The sequence below is a fragment of the Tachypleus tridentatus genome, chromosome 11 (genome assembly GCF_004210375.1).
Source record: "Tachypleus tridentatus isolate NWPU-2018 chromosome 11, ASM421037v1, whole genome shotgun sequence".
Lineage (NCBI taxonomy): Eukaryota > Metazoa > Arthropoda > Merostomata > Xiphosura > Limulidae > Tachypleus > Tachypleus tridentatus.
The window spans coordinates 78,365,545-78,388,587 of record NC_134835.1 but is presented as its reverse complement, the minus strand read 5'-3'; the positions used below and the strand labels follow the sequence as shown (position 1 = coordinate 78,388,587).

The 23,043-nt window shown below is 34.1% G+C and overlaps 1 protein-coding gene across 1 annotated transcript; it reads left to right on the top strand.

The window, feature by feature from the left end:
* Positions 1 to 1,714: 1,714 nt before the first annotated feature.
* LOC143232550 (activating signal cointegrator 1 complex subunit 1) lies at positions 1,715 to 12,838 on the top strand. The gene is made up of 8 exons (XM_076468120.1): positions 1,715 to 1,940; positions 5,338 to 5,446; positions 5,732 to 5,829; positions 6,659 to 6,837; positions 8,327 to 8,463; positions 10,071 to 10,190; positions 11,033 to 11,228; positions 12,626 to 12,838. The coding sequence occupies exons 1-8, from the start codon at positions 1,826 to 1,828 to the stop codon at positions 12,743 to 12,745; spliced, it is 1,074 nt and encodes a 357-aa protein (XP_076324235.1). The 5' UTR covers positions 1,715 to 1,825; the 3' UTR covers positions 12,746 to 12,838.
* The last annotated feature ends 10,205 nt before the right edge of the window (positions 12,839 to 23,043 follow it).

Here is a 23,043-nt window from a genome sequence, read left to right as displayed (position 1 = left end):
AGGCATACCTTAGAATGCTTGATCATACTATAAAATGTGCATCAACTTTCGAGGTAGGAGATAATGGTCTGATAAACTTGGAGACGTTGGCTTTGAATGTTGTTAATATGATGTAAAACCAAGAAAATTGTAGACACCTCGTTTGCTCATTCTTGCACTACTGCAATTGTTCCAGAGTAAATAAAGATTTCATCTCTACCTATAATATGGTAAATACGCTTAATCTGCACGATCATGAGTGCACATATCTTTGCTTTCAACTTCAACCCTGTCTTTATTGTCTACTGAAGTACTCTATTCAGGTTTCAGCCAAACATGAAAATTTCATTGGAATAGACCAGGCATCTCAGATTACGAGTCGAGTGCTTTAACCACCTAGTCATGCCAGCCTTTTCTTGTAGTCGCCTTAACCCTTTGTTCTTTAATTAAATGACGTCTCCTGCCAGTGGGTATGTTTCGTTACAGTTTGGTTCTGAATTAAAATTCATTATAAATGAAATATCCTTTACTGGGCGGATTGCAATGTCAATTAGCTGATCATTGCTATTAGAGTCACCAAGTGACGTCTTCCGCTGAACAAAGAAACCGTGTTGATGTTTGAAATCCAGACTCTTTTTCTTTTCTTTTTTTTTTAATCACTTAGCTTCTAGTTTTTGCAGAGAATTCGTTCAACGTTTAGTGTTATGGTAATCTATCTTGCGAAAAGAAAGAATTCAAGACTAATATCATTACGTAACATGGATTGAAAACTGTTTGTTGTTGCACATGTGCTTTGAGTTTTCTTTTCGTAAATAAAGAATTTTCTTTGTTTTACCGAAACTTTATCAAACCTGTTCCTTCTCACATAAAATGAACACTTAGTTAAAATATCTGGACACAGAAGAAAGCAAGAAACCTCCTAAATCTACCTGGCTCTAATTTGCTATTAATGCGGGAAGTTTTGGCTGATACTTGTCGGGAACTTGTTGTTTTTTTTGTTTCTTCCTTTTATTTTATTCCGCGCAAGGATACACGAGAACTATTTGCTCCAGCCGTCTCTAATTTAGCAGTGGAAGAGTAGAGGGAAGGCATCTATTAATCACTATTCTCTTCTACCTCTTGAACTACTTTTTTTACCAATGAATAGTGTGATTGATTGTACGTTACAACACCTTCACAGCTGAAATGGCGGTGATGTTTGGAAGAACAGGGATTCGAACCCGTGATTTTCAGATTATTACGAGTCAAGAGTCCTAACCACTTGGCTATGACGCAATTTCTGGGAACTTAACTATAGATTTCATAAAATATTATGCATGATATCACATAAGCCATGAATAATACTTTTTGTTTTTTCTTTGTTTTTACAAACGAGGAACATAGTAAACGTTTCGTATTTATTTTGTTCTCTTTATGTCATTAACATAAATATCGGGCTATCTGATAGGTCCACCAAGGAAAATTAAACCCCTGACTTAGCATTGTAAATCCTTAGAGTTACCGCTGTACCAACTAGGAATTAAAAACGAAACATAACGCTAAACGACAAGTTAACGCTTATGAATTTTGAAATAATAAGTATACTGCAGTAATGAATTTCCTTAATTGTGTTGTTTGAGCATTTTAAGTTGTGAATCTTTGTTTTATTGGCAGCCAAGTTTGTAATAAATAAAAGCTGATGTACTTATTTATTAATTTCTATTTAAAGGTTATTCTTAATTTTACATGTAACATTTCGTAGTGGCGGCACTAATGTGTAATTACGTCACATAGAGATAAAATAAGGGATTAAAGTAGTGTTCACTTACCTATTAGGGTAATGTATACGTATGTTAAAAGATAAAACATGGATGTACTAAAACCGCCTCTTGTATGGATTGATGGCAGGTGTTACAGGCAGTATCCTGTTATTAGTAGAAACCAGAAAGAACAGAGTTACGGAAGTGAAGAAGATTGTCAATGTAAGTGTGAGATGAAGGTAAATTTAATTGAACGTTAATTCAATCATCATAATTTCGTTAAAATTTGTGTAATTAATCAGAATGGTATCACTAGTAGCTTTCCTTAAAAGCTGTAACTTGTAATAAAATAATATTTGAACATGGTTGAGAATTAGTTCTAGTTTAAACTGCCTTTCTAACTCGATTGAGCATGAATATAGTACTAGTAGTATTAACTTTCAGATAGTTGAACGTTTCATAAATTTTCTACTGGTAATTGGTACATAATACTAACATCCCCAGAATTCAGCTTTAGGCTGTAGTTCTTATCACTTTTAGTCTTAAACTCTAAGCACGAAATTTGTGTACAGTATCTTGAAAATAGTGAAGCATAATACTGATATATTGGACAAATTTTTGCACTTTCTCCAGCTTCAAATCTATCTCTAAGCTCTTGCAATTTCTCTAGGCTTTGTGTAATTGAAGAACTAGAAATTAAATAAAGGAGTTACAGATTGATTTGCATTCTGAACATAACTGTGACAGCAATTTTTAAAAGCTGTAAAAGTTGACTGTATAGAATAGCTTTGTCAGGGATAACTTGGGAGGAGCACATAAACTTAAAGATTGAAATTTTATTTAAAATTCTCAATATGGCTTTAAAAACACTTTTCTGGATAAGTGTACATATATTGACATTGGATATCTTAACCTTCTAAAACTTGAAAAGGCAGAAAGCTTTTGATAGTGTTTTTCACAAGACTTACAGATATATAAATTATTACAGAATTGAAGAAAAGCTCAAAATGTGTACTAAAAATTTGCTTGAAAATATGAACAAGTGGCTGTGATGAATGAACACCATTATAATTGATGGAAGTTTCTCTTAGGCATCTCTTTGTTGTTTGTTATCTATGTGATTGATAAGGATTAGTATTAGGAATAAGATTTCTAAATTTCCCAGTGGTGCTAAACTGATTTATGAGGTTGATTTTCTGAAAAATTCCTTATTATAGGAGGATTCAGTCTTGCTGAGTGGACTATCTATGAAAAATAGTTTTCAGCATTTGAAAACATATGTTATATATTCAGGTTACAGAAACTTGGAACAACTACTTTTTTTTGTTGTGTGTGACTGAACAGGCCCTAATGCTTAGTGTCTTAAGCTGAAGCTCAAAAGGTCTAGTGTTCAAGATATGATACACCTTGTGACAATCATTTGTATTATTCAGTTCAAAGAATTAGATAAGGCTTTCATGGTTAAGGATGCTAGTGACTGGTGCTTTCCCTTTGGTTAATACACTACATGGCCAAAAGTATGTGGACACCCCTTCTAATTAGTGGGTTTGGCTATTTCAGCCTAATAGGTGTATAAAATTAAGCATATAGTCATGCAATCTTCATACACAAACACTGGCAGTAGAATGGGTTGTACTGAAGAGCTCAATGATTTTCAACATGGCACTACCAAAGGATGCCACCTTTCCAACAAGTCATTTCATCAAGTTTCTGCTCTGCTAATGGTCAACTGTAAGTGCTGTTTTTGTGAAGTGGAAATGTTTAGGAGCAAAAATAGTTCAGCCACAAAATGGTAGTCCACGTAGGCTTACAGAACAGAACTGCCAAGTGCTGAAGTGTGTACAAATTATCTGTTCACAGTTGCAATACTCACTACACAAGTTTCAAACTGCCTTTGAAAGCAATATCAGCACAAGAACCATTCATCGGGAGCTTCATGAAATGGGTTTCCACAGCCAAGCAGCTACACACAAGCCTAAGATCACCATGCACAATGCCAAGCATCGGCTGGAGTGATATAAAACACACTGCCATTGGACTCTGGAGTAGTGGAACCTTATTCTCCGGCATGATGAATCATGTTTCACTACCTAACAGTCTGATGAATGAATTTGGGTTTGGCAGATGCAAGGAGAACACTGCCTGCCTAAATGCATAGTGCCAGCTGTGAAGTTTTGTGGAGGAGGAATAATGGTTTGGGCTAGATTCTTTAGTTCTAGTGAAGGGAAATCTTAATGCTACAGCATACAATGGCATTCTAAAGAACTGTATGCTTCCAACTTTGTGGAAACGGTTTGGGGAAGGCCCTTTTTGTTTCAACATGACAATGTCCCTGTGCAGAAAGTGAGGCCCATAAAGACATGGTTTGCTAAGGTTGGTGTGGAAGAACTTGACTGGTCTGCACAGAGCCCTGACCTCAACCTCATCAAACACCTTTGATATGAATTAGAATGCCAACTGCGAGCCAGGCCTTCTTGCACAACATCAGTGCTCGACCTCACTAATGCTCTTGTATCTGAATAGGAGCAAATCTCTGCAGCCATGTTCCAAAATGTAGTGAAAAGCCTTCCCAGAAAAGTAAAGGCTGTTATAGCATCAAAGGGGGACCCAACTCCATATTAATGCTCATGGTTTTGGAATGAGATGTTCAACAAGCACATATGAGTGTGATGGTCAGATGTCCACATACTTTTGGCCATGTAGTGTAGTTCAAAATAGGTATGGCTATACTTAAACCTGAGGACTCTTTGATCTAGTCATTAAAACCACATTTGTTTAAGGTGTCATTAAGGTTACAAAAAATTTAATTTTCAGGTCTAGTGGTACAAATGTAAATGGAGTAATATTACAGATAACGATGATTTATGTAACAAAGACGAGGTTGATTTTAGTATTGCATTAATTTAAAACAGAGAAATAAAAATGTATATATTTTTCAGTTTTTTTCCAGACTTTTATTTGTATTATTTAATGTTTAATATGAGACATTCAACAGAAAATATTCCATATAGTTGAAGTAAATGCAAATGTCTTGTTGGAATGTTTTTGTCTTTAATTTTAATGTTAAAAACAATGTGCATGTTTAAAGTTGGGTGGTTAATGGAATTGGATAGTTTATTAATCATCTTATTTATTAATTAATGAAATTCCACTTATCAGTTGCTCTTTCATGACACTTGGATAGTAGGAATAATCAAAAAACACTAATTTTATTTTATTTGTGGATTATTTTTATATGCCCTGATACTACTCGATTAAGTTAAAAAGCCTTCAGTTAATTGAAAATAATATTGATAAATCATAATGACAGTATTTCAGTTGCTTATATACTGGATAGTTGTAATAATTGAAAACATTATTTTTATTACCTTAATTGAGTGAATTGTCAAGCTCTATAAATGGGGATAATAGTCTTTACCAACTGAATTTTTCTTGGTTTCAAAATTTAAATGCAAAAATGTGTGAATTTTTTGGTATTGTAGATAATTGTATTGTGTATAAGAAGCACTGTATTAGGATGTTTATTTTTCAGTGTAATATTTAATAATACGTAACTTTTTGGAGCAACAGCTTTTACAGTTTTAATTATCTGTCTGAGTTGAGCATTTTTTATTTGTAGCACAAAATGTCATTTGGACAGAAGAATGTTTAGATGGCAACATCCCTATAGAGGAAACAGATGATGGCCAATTTAAAGCTACTTTAACCATACCAAGTGTTTTCTTCAGGTTAGTTCTATTAAAAAAAACCCAATAAAAACATGATCATTCATTCCAAGCCTTATTGTTTTTTTTACTAACTAATTTTACATTTTTTTCAGATGAATAGGTATTAGAAATGTATAATATTTTCAATATATATATAAATCTTAGAAACTCTTAAAAGAACTTTGGGAACATTATTTAATTTACTACTTTTATAATTGACATATCTCACAAGATATGTTTCAGGCATCCAAAAAAGTATTTATTTAATTATAATACTTCAATTTGAATATAATTTTTTTCTTTTAGAATCATTATTGGGGCAAAAGGATTAATGAAAAAAAGACTAGAAAATGAAACCACAACCAAAATTATTGTCCCTAAACAAGGCATGGAAGGTGACATTGGTAAGCAAGAAATGTGCACTAAGTGAACCATTTCTCTTAGACTTAAAAAAAAATATTTATTTTTTTTTTCCAGAACACATTTGCCACATCATTTAATCATTATAAAATAGAGTTCAGCCAATTTATTTTATTGTTTCTTTGCAATATAAATTCCTGAAATATAAGACAATGATATAAGTATATCACAAAGCATAAATATTGACTATAGAAGATATAGTGTAGTTGATATGTTATAACATATTCTCCTTTGATTTCAGTTATGGGTTCCTAGAATTACTAATATAGTGTTCATTTATTGATGTTGTAGTTACTTGACCTACTTGAGAAACAAGACTATCTTGCTGTAAATTATAGTAAAGTCAATCAAAAATAATGTAATAATAGTAATGGCTATGAATAATGAGTGTTAAAATGAAAGTAGAATAATGTTGTGTTATTAAGTATTACTCTTAAAATATGATACACAAATGATGTTAAATAAAATTGATAATAATTGCAATTCTCTTGCTAAATCTGACTCGTAGTATATCATTCATTGTTAAAACTTGATGGTGTATATGTAGCAACTAGACCACTACTTTGCCTGTCTTTTCTCAGCTGACCTGAGGAGCCTTGGTACTGGCCAAAAGGCCTCATTGGCACTGGATATGACATAAATAGTGCAGTTAACATGTTATAACATTCTCTTTCTTTCCTTTTTGAGCTAAGAATTATATTTGATACATGAGAGCGTATTAATGAGAGGTCACATATCAAGGTGTGTACTATGTGACTGCTTTCTAATCAAAGATGTCTTAAAAGAATGTCATTTTTTATTTTCCTTCACTAGTTATCTATGGGTCCCATAAACGTGGAGTTATTTCAGCTAGAACAAGGATAGAACTTTTAGTGGATTCTGCAAGACAGAGAACTCCTTTTACACATTTTCTTTCATTACCACTTAACCAAAGTTGCATTCAGAATGGTTTTCTAGAGTTCCGAGAAGATGTTCTAAGACATTGTGATGGGGTATGTCAGATTCCCTCTTATTGGTTATTCCATGTAGTAATCATGAGGGAGAGTGGAAGTGCTTTTATCAAACTGTTGTTTTTGCAGAATAAGGTTTGAATCTAGTTTTTGGTGAAATGTTGCAGGGTGAAATTTGTAGACTTTTAACATTTGTGCAGTTAAAAATATGTAAGCAGCATTTTCTCTTTACGTACTGATAAATTATTTTTAAAAATACTTGTATGTGTTTATAAAGAAATCATAAAAGCCTTTAATTTCTGAATCCTGAAGAGATATTTACATTACTGATATAAAACATGTTAATTTTCATATTAATATATATGTAATATAAAGATATCAGCTATTTTGTCATCAGTTTTCTACTAAAGTAATAATCAAAAACATCTTAATCATTGTTTTGAGATAATGTTGCCAGTGTAAAACTAATGGATTTATGAATGTAAATATTATGTTGTTGTTTTTTTAATTTGTTTGTGCTTTAAAAAATTTAGAGCTGAACAATTAACTTGATTAATCAATATAGTAGATTACCAATAAACATTGATCACATCAATTAGTATCAAGTAAAATAATCAATAATTGAAATTGATATTTTTATAGTTATTGAAACTATGAATGATCTAAATATTAACATTGATTTCTTATTATGTTTGATTTTTTCAAGGATGTTCAGCTTATATAATTAGTGTTTTTTTGGTTATTACTATTTTCAGTTATTCCATCTATTCTAAGTTGCAGGACAGTTGATTTATTGAGTGTAATCTGATAGTTACTTACACTGACATTGCCCAACTTTTCTTGAAACAATGATTGAGAAAGCTGTTATTTATCTCATAACCATTTTAAATAATTTAGTTTGATAATGTTTTGTAATAAAAGATTAAAGAGAGTTATGTTATAAAGCTTCAGCTCAAGTTTAATATAATCTACTTAATTATTTCTTAAAGCTTTTCTTTCTTTTTAGTAATATATTTAGCATTTAAAGCATCATATTGCTGTCCTGATAATTTATTTAGTGTTAATATCTGAGGAAAAACAGCAGTGAGAACTGTATTTTGGAATGGCTGGTATGGATATTAACACTTTTATTGATAAGCAGAAAACAACATTTTGACCTTTGTAGGTCACCTTCAGGTTAACAAAAACGGTCTCTGCTTGTCAATAAAAGCATTAATACACATACTAGCCATTCTAAGAAACATTTTTTTAATTTCAAGTGTGTTACTTGTCATCAAGCAGTGAGAACTGTTTCATCAAACACAAGAAAAAGCAACAAATATCTGGAGGCAATCCCATCCATGTTAGTGTACTTTGGAGTTACTGGATTACGTGCAGTAGTATATATGTATTTTATCAAACAGTGTACATTCCAAAATATTATCAATGGACATGGAGTTAGGTTCCTAATGAATGTATGCTTTATTTCACAGGAAAATAAATAATAAACCTGTTGAAAGACTTGTGTATGCTAATATTTTTTCTTTTACAGATGAGAGGAATTGATGATAGCATTTTTCAAAATCCTCAAAAGTTACATTTAACTATTGGAACATTAATACTGCTTGATGAACAAGAGAGAAGACTAGCTGGTGAAATTTTAAAGCAGTGTGAAAAGGAGGTTTTAGAGTAAGTTCTCTCTTCACATAGCTGTGTGTAATGTTTAACATTATTTGTTTTTCTTCTTGTAACTTTACATTTAAAAGGCAGTGCTAAGTTTCCTCAATCCTGTGTAAAGATATATTTATTTTGATTTTACATTGTGTAATTAACTGCTGTATTTATTATTCTAATAAACTTTAGTGAAACTAGGAGTGTTTTATCAGTGAAAGATTATGACTTGTCCTTGAAATAGCTGTCTTCATGGAACTTAAAACTTTCTTGTACCATAATATAAATGTTTTTCATATTGTAATACTGTGGCAGTATGTACTGGAGGTAAACGGAATTCCACGTGGCTTTGACAGCCTATAATTTAAATAAATTATAGTGAAAAAAATGCAAAGCAAGTAATCTGCATGTAACACACAATTGTGATTTTTGTTGTATCATATGATAAATCTTGCAATCTTAAAATTTATTAAAATAATTTGTTCTACTAGGCCCAGTAACCAGTAAATTCATTAACAATTAATTTTGCTTCAGCTATTACTTTTTAACTTAAACATGAGGTACAACATAAGGATTAAAGGAAAGTAATGACTTTTACCATGCTTCAAATAATTAACCAAGTTCAGCTACTGTGAATATATATTTAAATGTTATTATGTTACTATGTATGTTTTGTATGTAAAAAAAACAACAAAAACATAACAACAGAAGATTAATCTACTTGCAGAACATAACTCAAATACTTTTTAAGTGGTCATGGATAAAATTACTTTTCATTAAAACTTTACAAGATATTTTACATTTGTAGACTTGTTTGTGGATATTAGTGACTGAAAACAATACTGTATTTTATTAAGAATGTACCTATTTTGTTTGATCTGAAAGCTAAACTACTGTTTGAATGTTGTATCAAAAGCACTTTTAGTAACTGTAGGTATAAATATGAAGACAAAAGGTACCCTAGCATCTAACAGTGACAGAATTCTATTCTTGAATCCTGACTGTAGGAGATAAAGGTCAAAAGAATTTATTGCTGCAGGTGTATAAAAGGTTTTTGGATGATTAGTACTATGTTATTAGACACAATTAATATTCTAGCATAAACTTAATTCTACTAACAAGTATGTTATGTTTTGTTAAAGTTACTAAATTAGTACACTGGCTTAACTTCTGAAATATCTATTTTTAATAGAAGCTTTCTGTTCACTTCTTAAAAACAAGTTGCCTTTTTTTTTTTATTAATCCTCACTTGTTATTTGGAAGACCTTTTGGAAAACCAGCTTTAATTTTAATTCAACCATATTATTGAAATACCAGTAGCATCTAACATGTAAACATCAACTTACTTCTAGTATAAGAGAAATAGAAGTTATTTTTGTACTTTTTTTATCAACATGACTGTCTCAGTCTGACTTCATTTCTTCTAAAACTCAGAATAGTTTTTTTCACAAAGGTTTTCTTATCTTATTCTAAATTTATGTAGCACTCTTCCAAACACTTATAAACAAAATAAAATTCCTGTGTTTTACTCCTCAAACAAACTTATTACTCAAAGCATTGTGAAGTTTTGAATACAATTTAGTTAAATTTATATAGAGTCAAGAACATTTGTAACCATGTTTTAGGCCTTGTTTGGGAGGACAGCCACTAGACGTTAAAGTTGAAGGTATAGAATACATGAATGATGACCCAGCAGAAGTGGATGTACTGTATGCTAAAATCCAGACCACAGATCACTCAGATAGGTGATTACAAGTACTCTGTAGTCAAACAATAGAAAAACTTACTTTATATTTAGAATATTAAACAGTAATTATGATTTTGTACAAATGATAACATGTGTATAAAAAGATTGTACAAGGTAATAATTTTGAACATATATATAGTGTATAATTAATTTATTATTTAGTGTATAAAATATTTTCATGAAATGCATAATCATGGTTTTATAATGTGTTGTACATTTATCTTTAATTATTGCTCAAATATGTTTTCAAGTTATCCTCTAATTAGATAAAGTTGAAAATGCAATAGTAAATTATGTGCGAGAGAAATCATTTTTTATCATTGTTGTCAGTGGTTTATAAACTTATTATATATGGTTATATTTAGATAGCTACAATCAAATATTATATATTTAATTACTAGACAAAATTAGTACTAGCATTACTGCTGTGCATACATTTTTTGAAAAGTAGCTCAAGAATAAATGACTGTGTTAACATGAAATCAGGGGTAGATTAATGTATGTCCTTAACATCTAGGATTCCTCCCTCTCCCAATATTATTGTAAATATGTGAAAATAATAACACTAAGTACATATTAAAGGACCTTATGCAGCTCCTTCCCTCCCTTTATAATTTAATGTCATACCTTGAAGGCAAGTAGTGATAAGTTAAATATTTATCCTTTTTAAGGCAGTAAACTAACAATGGGAAATATAGATGTGTATAATGTGGGTGTGAAACAAGAACTTCTATACCCTGAACCCTAAGAATTCTTAATCTGGCCCTGCATAATATATGTATTATACCTTTTGTGTTACAAAGCATTTCATTTCTGTATGACTGTTATTACTTTGTAAAGGTTACAGCAACTAGCCAACTCTCTGGTAGATAAATTTACATCATCAGGTCTAATGAAGAAACAGTTTGATAACATCAAATTGCACCTTACATTAATGAATACCAAGTTCCGTACTGATAACTCGGGGGAAAGTCAAAACTCGCCTCAGAAAGGAAAGAAACTGAGAGAAACATTTGATGCTTCATATATTTTACAGGTATAGTATCTGTCCTCCATTGTTTAAAAAGAAACTGTGGATAGTAATAGATTTTGTAATACTTTTGAAATATTAAAAATATAGATAGATTATTAAGTTTTATAATGCTTTCAATACAAAGCAGCTTTGTTATATATTTCAGTTGGCTTTCTCTAGTATTGTTAATTTACCTGGAGTGCCCATGATATGTAAATAGTATTGCTGTATCCCAATATGATGATATTTAAACACAATGGTAGTAAACTGTATCTATTACATTAAATATTTAATGTATAATTATGGGCTACAATAACCATTTTATCCAAACTATGGGACCATTCTTTGTAATAGAACCTGTACCTTTTTCCAAATTAATATAATCATTCTCTATAACAGGACTTGTCCCTAATGTTAGAAAATTAGAAATATATAATAATGCACAAGTCCACCATGAGCAGCTAAAACTACACCTCTGTGATGTGACATTCCTTCAGTGCAATCCTTGATTGTTTTTGAAAGTGTGTGTGTGTATATATATAAATAATCTCTAATCTTTGAAAAAATGATAGTGGAAATCAGTCACTTTGAGAATGGAATAAAGAGTTTAAGGTGATATCTCTTTGAAGGCATTTCTTTTATGCCAAAAACCATTCTTTAAAGATGCCTCTGATGTGTATGGTTCATTACCATTAGGAACCACTCACTTCTGTCGAGATAGTAAAAGATGGAATCATACAAGTAGGGTGGTATACAGAAATCTTGAAACAGTTTCCACATGCACTTTTTAACCAAGAGTAAGTAATGATATATTTTGCAATGTTGAAGTTCATTATTCCTGTGTCCATTCATTATGGTTATTATCACGTAAAATGAGATCTACATTGGTAGGTGTAGTAAATGGTTTGTGTATTGTTGTCTAGCTGTTATTCTAACTAACAACAAACTGTTCATTTTATATAAATTACTGTTTGGTTACACTTACCTTTCCAATCACATTTGTTGTTGTGATCACTTCATATATCATGTGTACTCCTGATAATCCTTTTGTTGTTCAGGTTGTTCACTATTCAGGTATCATCCTGGAGTCTGTTTCATCATGTCTCAAACCAACCTGTCATATGTCAACTTCTAGGCAATGTTTAGTTTTATAGTTGGGGCTATATTTTTCACGTTGAAAGAAACTTAATTTACAGCAAGATAATCATAGCACAATATAGCACTGAGGGAATCACTGAAATGTGTTTGCATCATAAGTTAGTCATAAGAAGTACAGTCCCTGATGGAGAACATTAGTAACTAAAGTCGGATATCTCTACTTCTTTCTTATAATTATAACTTAAGCACATTTAATTAGCTATACTTTATTAAAAATAAAATAAAGCTAAACTAACCATTAATCCATGTAATGTTTGTCCTAGGCCTTCAAAGATTACCATTTTGGCCACACTACGATATCAGAAATACACATCTCTCAGCTCCATGCTACAGGGAAGACTGGTTATTATGCTTATTCTGCAAAGTTGGAACTTCCAGAGTAATTTTTTGTTATTGCAATATTATTTAAAATAAAGTTATGATAAACATTTATGAATGTATATATACCCAATGGTTGAATAAAAAAAGTAAATGTTTATGAATGTTAAGTTACTAACTCCAGCTGAAAGGTCTGAGCAAGAAGTTATTACAGGCCTTCATTTGAGCATATGTGAAACTATTCTAGATCCTCCTTTAACTCTTTTGCAACAGACTCCACATAATACATACAAGTTAATATGCACACTTACAGATGTTAAGTATTTACCTAATAACATTTGATACAGTACATGAATATTTACTAAAAGTCAGCCAACTTTGAAGATACAAGTCTTTTGTGCACAAATCAGATTTGTTTGTGAAAATAGTCTAGTTCTTTAATCATAACTAGTAACCTGTTCTTTGTTTCAAGAATCTCAATTATTGTTTGTGTAATCCTTAAAACCTAAATGTATTTTATACATCAGTTTTCTGTAAGACTTTTTGTATATTTGTAATTTTCTATACCTTGCCTGGGGTCTGTCAACTGACCGACCTCATAACCATCATAAAAAAAAGTCGAGAAATAATTTTTTGTGCTAGAATGACTCCATATTATGTTTCCATAGCTGTCTCATAATGTTACATATTTAATTTTTTACTATATTAACCTTCTAGTTGTTCCAAGCTAACATTACATAATCTGCATTAATTCAGTGCACAGGCACTCATGTTACCATATCCAATAATATAAAACTGACCCCATTTTAACTGTGTTTAAGTAGACTAGTATTTTATAAAAAGTCACATTTCATATATATGTGTGTGTGTGTGTGTGTAGATTTTTTTTTTAAATATACAATAAATCAAGTAAAGCAAACAATTCTCTTTATGCTGCACCTTTCAAAATGTTGCATGTAGAGGATATCAAACAAAAAATTTTGATTTCATTATACAGTCGAATAACCTAATATCATAACTATACTAACACCATAGAATTCCACTATAATTTATTAAACTTAGTAAGTAAACTGTGTTTAGTTCTAATAAAGTAAAACTTCTAGCAGACTAAAAGACAATATTTCTCCATAAAATCTTGGATCAAAAGAATGTGGCAGCATTTTCACAGATTAAAATGGCTAAGAAAACCACTAAGAAGATATTCCGAGCTGTCGACTGGTTGTTCACATGTCGCATAGTGTGGTAAAAATACATAGACTATTTCTAAAACCCCTCGGTGTGGATTCCTGTAAGTGGTGAGGGGACCTCCCAGGGAAGGTTCTGTTCTATCTGGTTACCTTCTCTGGGATCTAAACATCCACCCACGTGTTTGCCGTGAGTGGCGACCCGTGAAAGGGAGGAGAGGATCCTGGTGGTTGAGGGGTCCAACCCTAACACACCACTTTGGCCTCGAATTCCTGTAGACGGGCAGCCTTTGGGTGGCCCCCCTTGGGTCAATCGGCTGGTCCACTTGGGCTAGAGTCAACCAAGTACCAGTGTTGGAAGTTTCTCAACGGGTGTTGTGGACATTGTGCCTGATGCTGGTGTTTGGGTATAGTGCTCACGAAACCCTGGCGTTGCTGCATTGTCCTTGCGTGACTTTGTAGTGCATCCCCTTGTAGGGCTCCATGGTGGGTGGGGCCAGTGGGTACCAAAATTTTTTCTTTTTCCTATGGATCCTCTAAAAAATTTAAATAAAATTATAAAAAAACAGTCAATGGGTAAGCGACCACGTCTTGAATACTCAGAACAGCAATCTTCAACATCAGTAACACACGTTACCTCATTTTCTTATATTACATTCTCTTTCGGAAAACCTTTAGGGCAAATGTCCCCTTTTTTTTATTCAAAAGGGACTAGAGGGACTTGCTGGCTCTCCAAAATCAGTAAAGAAACTTCGATCTGGTGACATATTGGTTGAAACATCCACATCCCAACACAGTGAACTCCTCTTGAATTCAAAGGCAATTGGGGATATACCTATTGAGGTTACACCCCATGCTACCTTGAATTCTTCACGAGTCAGAGATTCTCGCTGGTCTCTCCACTCAAGGAGTTTCTGCAGTGAGGTGCATCTCCACTCGCAAAGATGGAGTTACACTGCCAACAAATACCCTCGTTTTAACATTTACTTCACAGCGTGTAAACCTGCCACCATCAAGGCAGGTTATCTCATTTGCAAGGTTGACCATACATACCAAACCCTCTTCGATGTTTCCAATGTCAGAGATTCGGCCACTCAAAGACATCTTGTCGTGGTTCCCTGACATGTGCTCGTTGTGGAGGCAAGGACCACGATGCCTATGACTGTGACATGAACCCACATTGCGTAAACTGCAATGGTTCTCACCCCTCTTACTTTCATTCTTGCCCAAAATGGTTGGAGGAAAAAGAGGTGCAGCGTTTGAAAACGACACATAACAGTAGTTATCCTGAGGCTCGGAAATTGCTGTCCACAACTCCATCTCGGACATATGCTGCTGCACTTCATTCCACAACTACAGTGCAAGTGCAGACAGATCTCTCTGTGCCTCCAAGAGAATCGTTTTCAAAACAAATGAAAAGCCTTTTGACCTCCGTGGTTAAAAAGGTTGATGAATCGACTTCCACACCCATCTCTGTTCCTCCCATACCTTCCAACAAACCTCAAGATCCACGTCCTTCAGTTTCAAATACAGGCATTTCTTCTGATACATCTTTTTCTCCCACCACAAGAGACAAAACAATTATTCGTTCGCATCCTCAGTCACTGGATTCCCCTTCCAATAACAAAAACCTGCCCACCCGACCCAGAGCAGGATCCATGGAGGTTGATAGACCTCCTCCAACCAAAGACAGTAAAGAAAAAAGAAGTGGTCGTAAACCGAAGGGTTCTCCAGCCACTTCACCTACCCGTTCTTAAAAATGGCCACCTTGATACAATGGAACTGTCGAGGTTTACGTTCTAATCTGGATGATATCAAAATGCTGATTGCTTCCTACCATCCTGTTTGTCTTTCTTTACAAGAAACATTTCTCAAAACTGCTGATACTGTCTCCATTCGGCAGTTTTCTCTGTACAGAAATGACAGGTTGTGTGATGGTCGAGTACATGGAGGGGTGGCACTGTTGGTTGATCAACATGTGCCCACCCTGTCTTTGTCACTCAACACACCCTTGGAGGCTGTAGCCATCCATGTTTCCTTGGGTCATACCATCACTGTTTGTTCTCTGTACCTGTCCCTGGAGAGACATATGATCAATCAGATCTTGATGCTCTCATTGAACAATTGCCATCTCCATTTCTAATCCTAGGGGATTTTAATGGACATCATCCCCTCTGGGAAGTGCTATTATTGATGGGAGGGGCCGATCTGTAGAGCGGATGCTCTCTGATCACAATCTTTCTCTTTTCAATACTGGTTCTTCCACTTACTTTTATGCACCTAGTCAGTCCTTTACCGCAATTGATCTCTCAGTTTGCTCCCCTTCATTATTCTCCCATTTTTCATGAAGGGTTGACAGTAATCCACTAGGCAATGATCATTTTCCGATTCTTTTGAGAGAGACTGGCCGTGGTCGATGCCACCCTACCAGCGTGCCCGGTGGAAGCTGGATCAGGCAGACTGGTCCACTTTCACTGCTCTCGCAGAACTTGATCCTGCCATCGTAAATCAGCCATCAATAGACGACTGTGTAGCAGCGGTAACTGACTGTATTACACATGCAGCTGCTCAGTGTATTCCTAAAACCTCGACACGTTTTCCACGATATCCTCGTCCGTGGTGGAATCCTGCTTGCCACTTAGCACAGAAGGCTCAAAAGCGGGCCTGGGATACTTTTCGTAGATATCCCACACTTTCAAACCAGGTTGCTTTCCAACGGGCCCGTGCACATGCTAGGTGGGTAAGGCGTCAAAGCCAGAAGGAATCTTGGATTAAGTTCACAACCAGCATATCTTCTACCACCAGTTCCAAGATCATATGGGACAGGATTCAAAGGTTAATGGACACTACAATTCTATCCCCTCTCGATCTTACTCTCTGATGGTCAGGAGGTGACTGATGTTGAACATCGCTAACACTCTAGGTGAAAGCTTTTGCGGGTATCTAGCACTTCTGCTTGTTCCTCCACCTTCCTGGCCATCAAGACTTCGGGCAGAGCGATCACCTCTTTCCTTTCAAACTGACTGTTTCTTTGACTATAATTGTCCCTTTACCCTGGTGGAACTAAAAATGGCCCTTCATCGGTCTGCCAGTACGTCTGTTGGACCTGATGATATTCATTATGACATGCTGCACCATCTATCTCCTGCTTCTCTTGATGTCCTTCTGATTGTTTTCAACCGGATCTGGCAGGAGAATGTTTTTCCTGATGCCTGGCACCAGGCTATTATTTTACCTTTCTCTAAGCCAGGGAAAGATCCCAAGATTCCTTCAAACTACCGTCCAATTGCTTTGACGAGCTGTCTCTGTAAGACATTAGAAAGGATGGTTAATGCTCGTCTTGTTTGGTTCCTTGAATCAAACAATTTCCTCTCGCCCACCCAGTATGGGTTCCGTCGACAGCACTCCACCACAGACCACCTAATTCGTCTTGAAACATCTATCAGAGAAGCCTTTCTCAACCGCCAACATCTTGTATCAATATTCTTTGACATAGAGAAGGCTTACAACACAACATGGAGGTATGGCGTTTTGCGAGACCTCCATACATATGGGTTACGTGGCCATCTACCAATGTTTATTAAAAAAATTTTAATGTACAGGAGATTCCAAGTTGGTGTGGGTTCGACACTTTCCCGTTCTCTTGTACAGGAACTTGGAGTCCCTCAAGGCTGTGTATTGAGTGTTACACTCTTCAGTATAAAGATAAATGCCATCACTGAACAACTCCCTTTCACTGTTGCGAATGGGCTGTATGTCGACAACTTTCACATCTCATGTCAGTCGTCAAACATGAGATATATTGAGCGGCAACTACAAACCGCCCTCAATTGTGTAATGGAAGTGGACTCTGGCGAACGGCTTTAATTTCTCTCTCTCCAAAACTGTATGCATGCACTTTTGCCGTCGACGGGGTATTCACCCTGATCCTGAACTTCATATCGGTGAACTTTTGCTGCCAGTGGTCCTGCAGACCAAGTTCTTGGGGCTTATCTTTGATCGTAAACTGACCTTTATACCACACTTAAAGCAGCTTCCGGGTCAAATGCACAAGAGCACTGAACATCCTCCGTGTTCTCTCTTCTACCAGTTGGGGGGCAGATCGCTGTTCAATGTTAAAGGTATATCGTGCTCTTATTAGATCGAAACTCGATTATGGATCAATGGTCTGTGGCTCTGCCAGACCCTCTGCCTTAAAGATGCTGGACCCCATTCATCACCAAGGACTTCGACTCTGCACTGGGGCTTTCCATACCTCTCCAGTTCAAAGTATATACATTGAATCTCATGAACCTTCTCTACATCTTTGCCGTTTGCAACTATCTTTACAATATACTTCGAAACTTCATTCCTTACCAAAGCATCCCACCTGGAAATGTGTTTTCCTTCCTCGGTGGGCAGTACTTTTTCAGAACAGACGATCTGTCATTGCTCCGTTTGGCCTTCGCATCCAGGCACAATTGGATGAATTGGGTCTGTCCTTGGATAACATTGCAGATTCCACAGGTTGGCCCATCTCACCATGGCTTATTACAGCTCCCAAATGTGACCTTTCTTTCAGTCACCTAAAAAAGGCAGATACTCCAGATTGGAAGTACCGTCTTTTATTCAATGAATATCTTTCAAACAATCATTCAGTTCCCATTTATACAGATGGTTCCAAATCAGGTAATTCAGTGGGCTCTGCTATGGGTTAGTAGTTGCTCGCAGAATCCCTTCTACAGCTTATGTGTTCACTGCTGAACTGTATGCCATATCTCTTGCCCTGGATCATATTGCAGCTGAGCAGTACTCCAACTGCACTATTTATATTGATTCGCTTAGTTCTATACTTGCCTTGGAATCGCTACACGTTAGCTCACATCCTATTCTCGCTGATATTCGAAACCGACTGGCCCATTTCTCATTAGCAGCTACTTCAATCCAGTTTTTCTGGATACCAGGCCATGTTGGTATTTGCGGGAATGAGCTTGCAGACATGGCAGCTAAATATGTCTGCTTCAGCACCATCACTCCTGTGCCTATTCCGTACATGGACTATGGTGTTGTCTTCAAGGCTCGGCTCCGTGCCAGCTGGCAGTCCACTTGGAGCGAGTAACGTGACAACAAACTTTTTCAAACCAAACCCAAAATTGGACTTTTGGACTCCAAAAAAGGAGGAAGTTGTTCTCACTAGGCTACGCATTGGTCATTTTCTTTTATCTGGAACTGATGCACCAACGTGTAGTTTGTGTAACACTCAAATCACTATCAGCCACGTTTTACTTTCCTGCCATCGTTACAATTCTCAACGACGGCCATATTTTAAACATTTTTTCCCAGGGTCAGTCTGTAACATTGGACAGAGTTATTGGTGATGGTGACTCTGTCCACCTTGATAATGTTTTTAATTTTTTAATGGCCATTAATCTTTTTAATCTCATTTAAGTGTTTCATATTTATTCATTACACCTTTTTAATTGTGGTTCCTTTTTTACAGTTTTAATCTCTTTCAATTCGACATTGGACAATGGCCAGAACATTAAATAACTCGACACCAGGACTGGAAAGGCCAACTTCAGGTGACTAACGCTACTGTTTGAACTACTCGTTAGTCGTCCTGGCGAGTTGTTATTATACTTTTGCTGCATATATTTCACACTTTTACTACTAAACTTTTTAGTACTGGCCATATTGACTCATAACCCGGAACCAGGACTGGAAAGACCAACTTCAAGTGACTGACGGTGGTTTTTATACTTACCTGTTAGTCTTCCTGGCGGGTTATGATCATTACCATTCTGCTACAGGTAGTTCTTTATAACTTTGTTGACTGGATGTCAACATTGGTTTTTACGCCATTTTCTGTCTTAATTGCCATTTTGCTTTTATCTTCAATTACTTTTACAAATTTTACTCCATTTACTGGACATTTGGCTACTCATTATTAAGATTTTGTGGAGTGTCTTTTAAAACTTTTATTCTTTTACATTTTGATAATAGCTGCTATGACACATAACCCAGAACCAGGACTGGAAAGGCCAACTTCAGGTGATTGACGGTGGTTCTTGAACTTACCTGTTAGTCTTCCTGGCGGGTTATGGTCATTACCTTTTTGCTTGAGTAAATACCTTACAACTTCTTATACTCTGCCTTCTATCTTAACATTGTAGACTAGGTGTCAACATTGGTTTTATACTTTTTTGTTTTACCTTCATTTCCATTTATGTCTATTACTACATTTATTTATTTTTTACATTTTTACTGAATGTCTGGCACAGATAGCCTCGCTGCTTTGTGCCATGAAACACTATATCAATCAATCAATATTTCTAGAAATGTAAAGAGGTGAACAAGACCACTATTAGGTTCGGTTCATTACACAACCCATATCTCACTAAAATTCAGTTTTCAGATTCTTGTATTCTAAATTGTAAATTGGTCATTTGAGTTCCTAATTTGTACAAAACTATAGATTTAGTATTTTGACATCAAAACAATTTTAACCATTGCTGCATTCACTACAACTCAAAATCTACATTTAGATGGGTTCTTCTAATACTTACTTTTAAATTAGGAAATTAACTCATATATCAAAGTTTGAATTATTTACAATTTTATTCCAAACTTTAACAAATTTGTCAAATAAAATTTTGAATACAAGTTAACAAATGCAGTGTCATGGCTTTTGACCTGTGTATCACATGAAGTACAACTATCATTTCAACCATTCAAGTTTGTTTTGAGGCCTACTGTATGTTAATGACAAAATTAAACATTAATTTTGTAATAGTAACATTCTTTGATTTATGACAGTTTGATCCAAACTTATAAATCAAAGAATGTTAGAGTAAAAAGTCATTTATAACCAGTACAATAATTAAATACCTATTAACTAATTTTGAAATACTTCAGTTGAGAAATTCATCAGTAAATTAATGGATTTTTAAATTACATTAGTAATTTTTAGAATGTTTAATATTTTAGAAAATTTTATTGACTTTAGTTTTCATATAAAATATTAATAATACTTTAGTAGTTCAAATCTAATACCCTCCTTTATACCAGAACATAAGGTGTGAAGTCCATTGTGAAAAGCATTTGAATTATTTTAGAGGCTAATTAATCAAGATATTAAAACCACATACTCTATACCATATCCAGGAACAATGTTTTTGCTAGAATATGTCTGTGATGCAAATTATGTAATTAACTTTATTTCACTTGGTATCTTCAAGACTTAATATATGTGGTAAGTGGATAAAAGCTAGAAATAAGGAATAAATGGTTTAACTGTAGCATGGTTACAGGGTACCATAACCCGACAAATTTACTTGGTTGTTTAGCTTTATTGGTTTTGAAGATACCATTAGAAATATTGTATATGTTAAAATCTTTTTCACTAAAGGTTAAATTGGAGAGAATCTGGTGTAGCAAGCTGCACAGTTGTATAATATTAAATTAAGCATTTTGTTTACATTTTTTAAATACCTAAGTTAATAGGTTACAATAGTTTAAAGCAAAGGTACTCAGAACCCCATAAACTTTAGGAATATTGTTGTAAAGTTAGCTAATATTGCAACTCTTCTGTAACCTCACTTTAATAAAAAAAAATTTTGGAAATTATATTAATTTCATTTGAGGCTGTTACAAATAGAAACTGAAGTGAATAAATGGTATTGGTGTTGTAAACGAACTCTTAACTTCCAAATCTGTGGCTAAAGTTTGCTTGTCAGAAGAATACTGGTTGCACTAAGTACACAAAACACCTTTAACATGTCTGTGGCTACAATAAAACAGCAAACCAAATTTTCCCCTTTATAACTTTTCATTTGGGATATCAGCTTTTCTACCTGAACCAAAAATTAACCAAATCTAACATACATTTATCTTTGTCATTCTTTAAGATACTTTTGCCCATTTTTTTAATGCTCTATGTACAGGATTAGTCATTTTGACCACCAATTTTTTGTTTTAAATCACAAAACTATACAGCTATAGCAAGTTTATTATTTCATGGAGATGAGCATTACAAGTCTTTTATACAACTAATGTTTTTATAATTAACTGTTTTCACTGATGATTTGTTTGTACATTTATGGAGTCTGGGTCAGAATTCAATAATCTCCTTTTAGATCCTTCTAAATGAATGTTGCATTTTTTTTCAATAAACATTTTACCCATTGTTTTTATACCCTTACTCTGTATGTCTGCACAAACCTGTGCACATTTAACTGGTCTCAGTCAACAAACTAAGTATAAAAATCTACATTACCATTTTTACTTTCCAGAATGACTGCATCTTGTTGTAGACTATCACAAAATACTTAAACCAAATTGATTACAATTCACGTCTCCCGATAATTTAGATGTTTTAGTGCCACTTAAAAATGTGATAATTACTTTGGTTCTAATCTTTGTGTAAACATAACATGATTATGTATATGCTTATGTTAAGAGTTAATTTAAACTTAAGTTTCTAGTTATAACAAAATCAAATCTAGTACATACTTGTGGATCTTGCTAATGATGAAAACTAACCCCATTTTTATTTTGTATGGGTGTTACTTAAAATAAGAAATTTAAAACAAAATATTAACATGCAAGAACAATATGTCCTAAAACTGTTTAGTGACTTTAACTAAGTTGTGTATTAAAATCTTTACTAATTCCTGAAGATAATCTTCACAATAAACTATGAAACTGATACAAAATTAAAAACAATTGAGAATAAACTTTGTAAGGATGTAATTTTTTCCCCATTTATATTTTGTTCAAATTTAGAACTTGCATATTAAAATTTCAGTTGTCAACTTTAACAAATTTATAACAGCATAGGTTAAATTTTGAACATAACTGTCAAAGCTGTGATATGCACTTTGACCTACCAATATCTTCAGGATCAGTTTTCTCCTTGTAACCCACAGCTTGTACCAATGTTCCTTCAACATTCACTAGTTATATGTTCAAAAGTATTTTTGTAGTGTTAAGGCCACCACAACTGCTGCTACAGCCTAAAGCTAGTATATATTTAAGGAAGGTCATACTTAAGTCATGAAATATGACAATGCCATTACTTCACGGGTATTTATTTGGAAATGTTGAACAGCCTAGACAAACGGGCAATTCAGAAAGATCCATTAAAATGCTTAGGTCGAGAAAACTGAATTACATAGGAGATAAAGCACAAGACAGATCGC

What these genes read in the sequence shown, in the direction of transcription:
- LOC143232550 (XM_076468120.1), top strand. Translation starts at nt 1,826, where the DNA reads ATGGATGTACTAAAACCGCCTCTTGTATGGATTGATGGCAGGTGTTAC. An exon ending in AAGTGAAGAAGATTGTCAAT is followed by an intron (nt 1,941 to 5,337) that starts GTAAGTGTGAGA and finishes TTTTATTTGTAG; the next exon opens with CACAAAATGTCATTTGGACA. An exon ending in TGTGAAAAGGAGGTTTTAGA is followed by an intron (nt 8,464 to 10,070) that starts GTAAGTTCTCTC and finishes ACCATGTTTTAG; the next exon opens with GCCTTGTTTGGGAGGACAGC.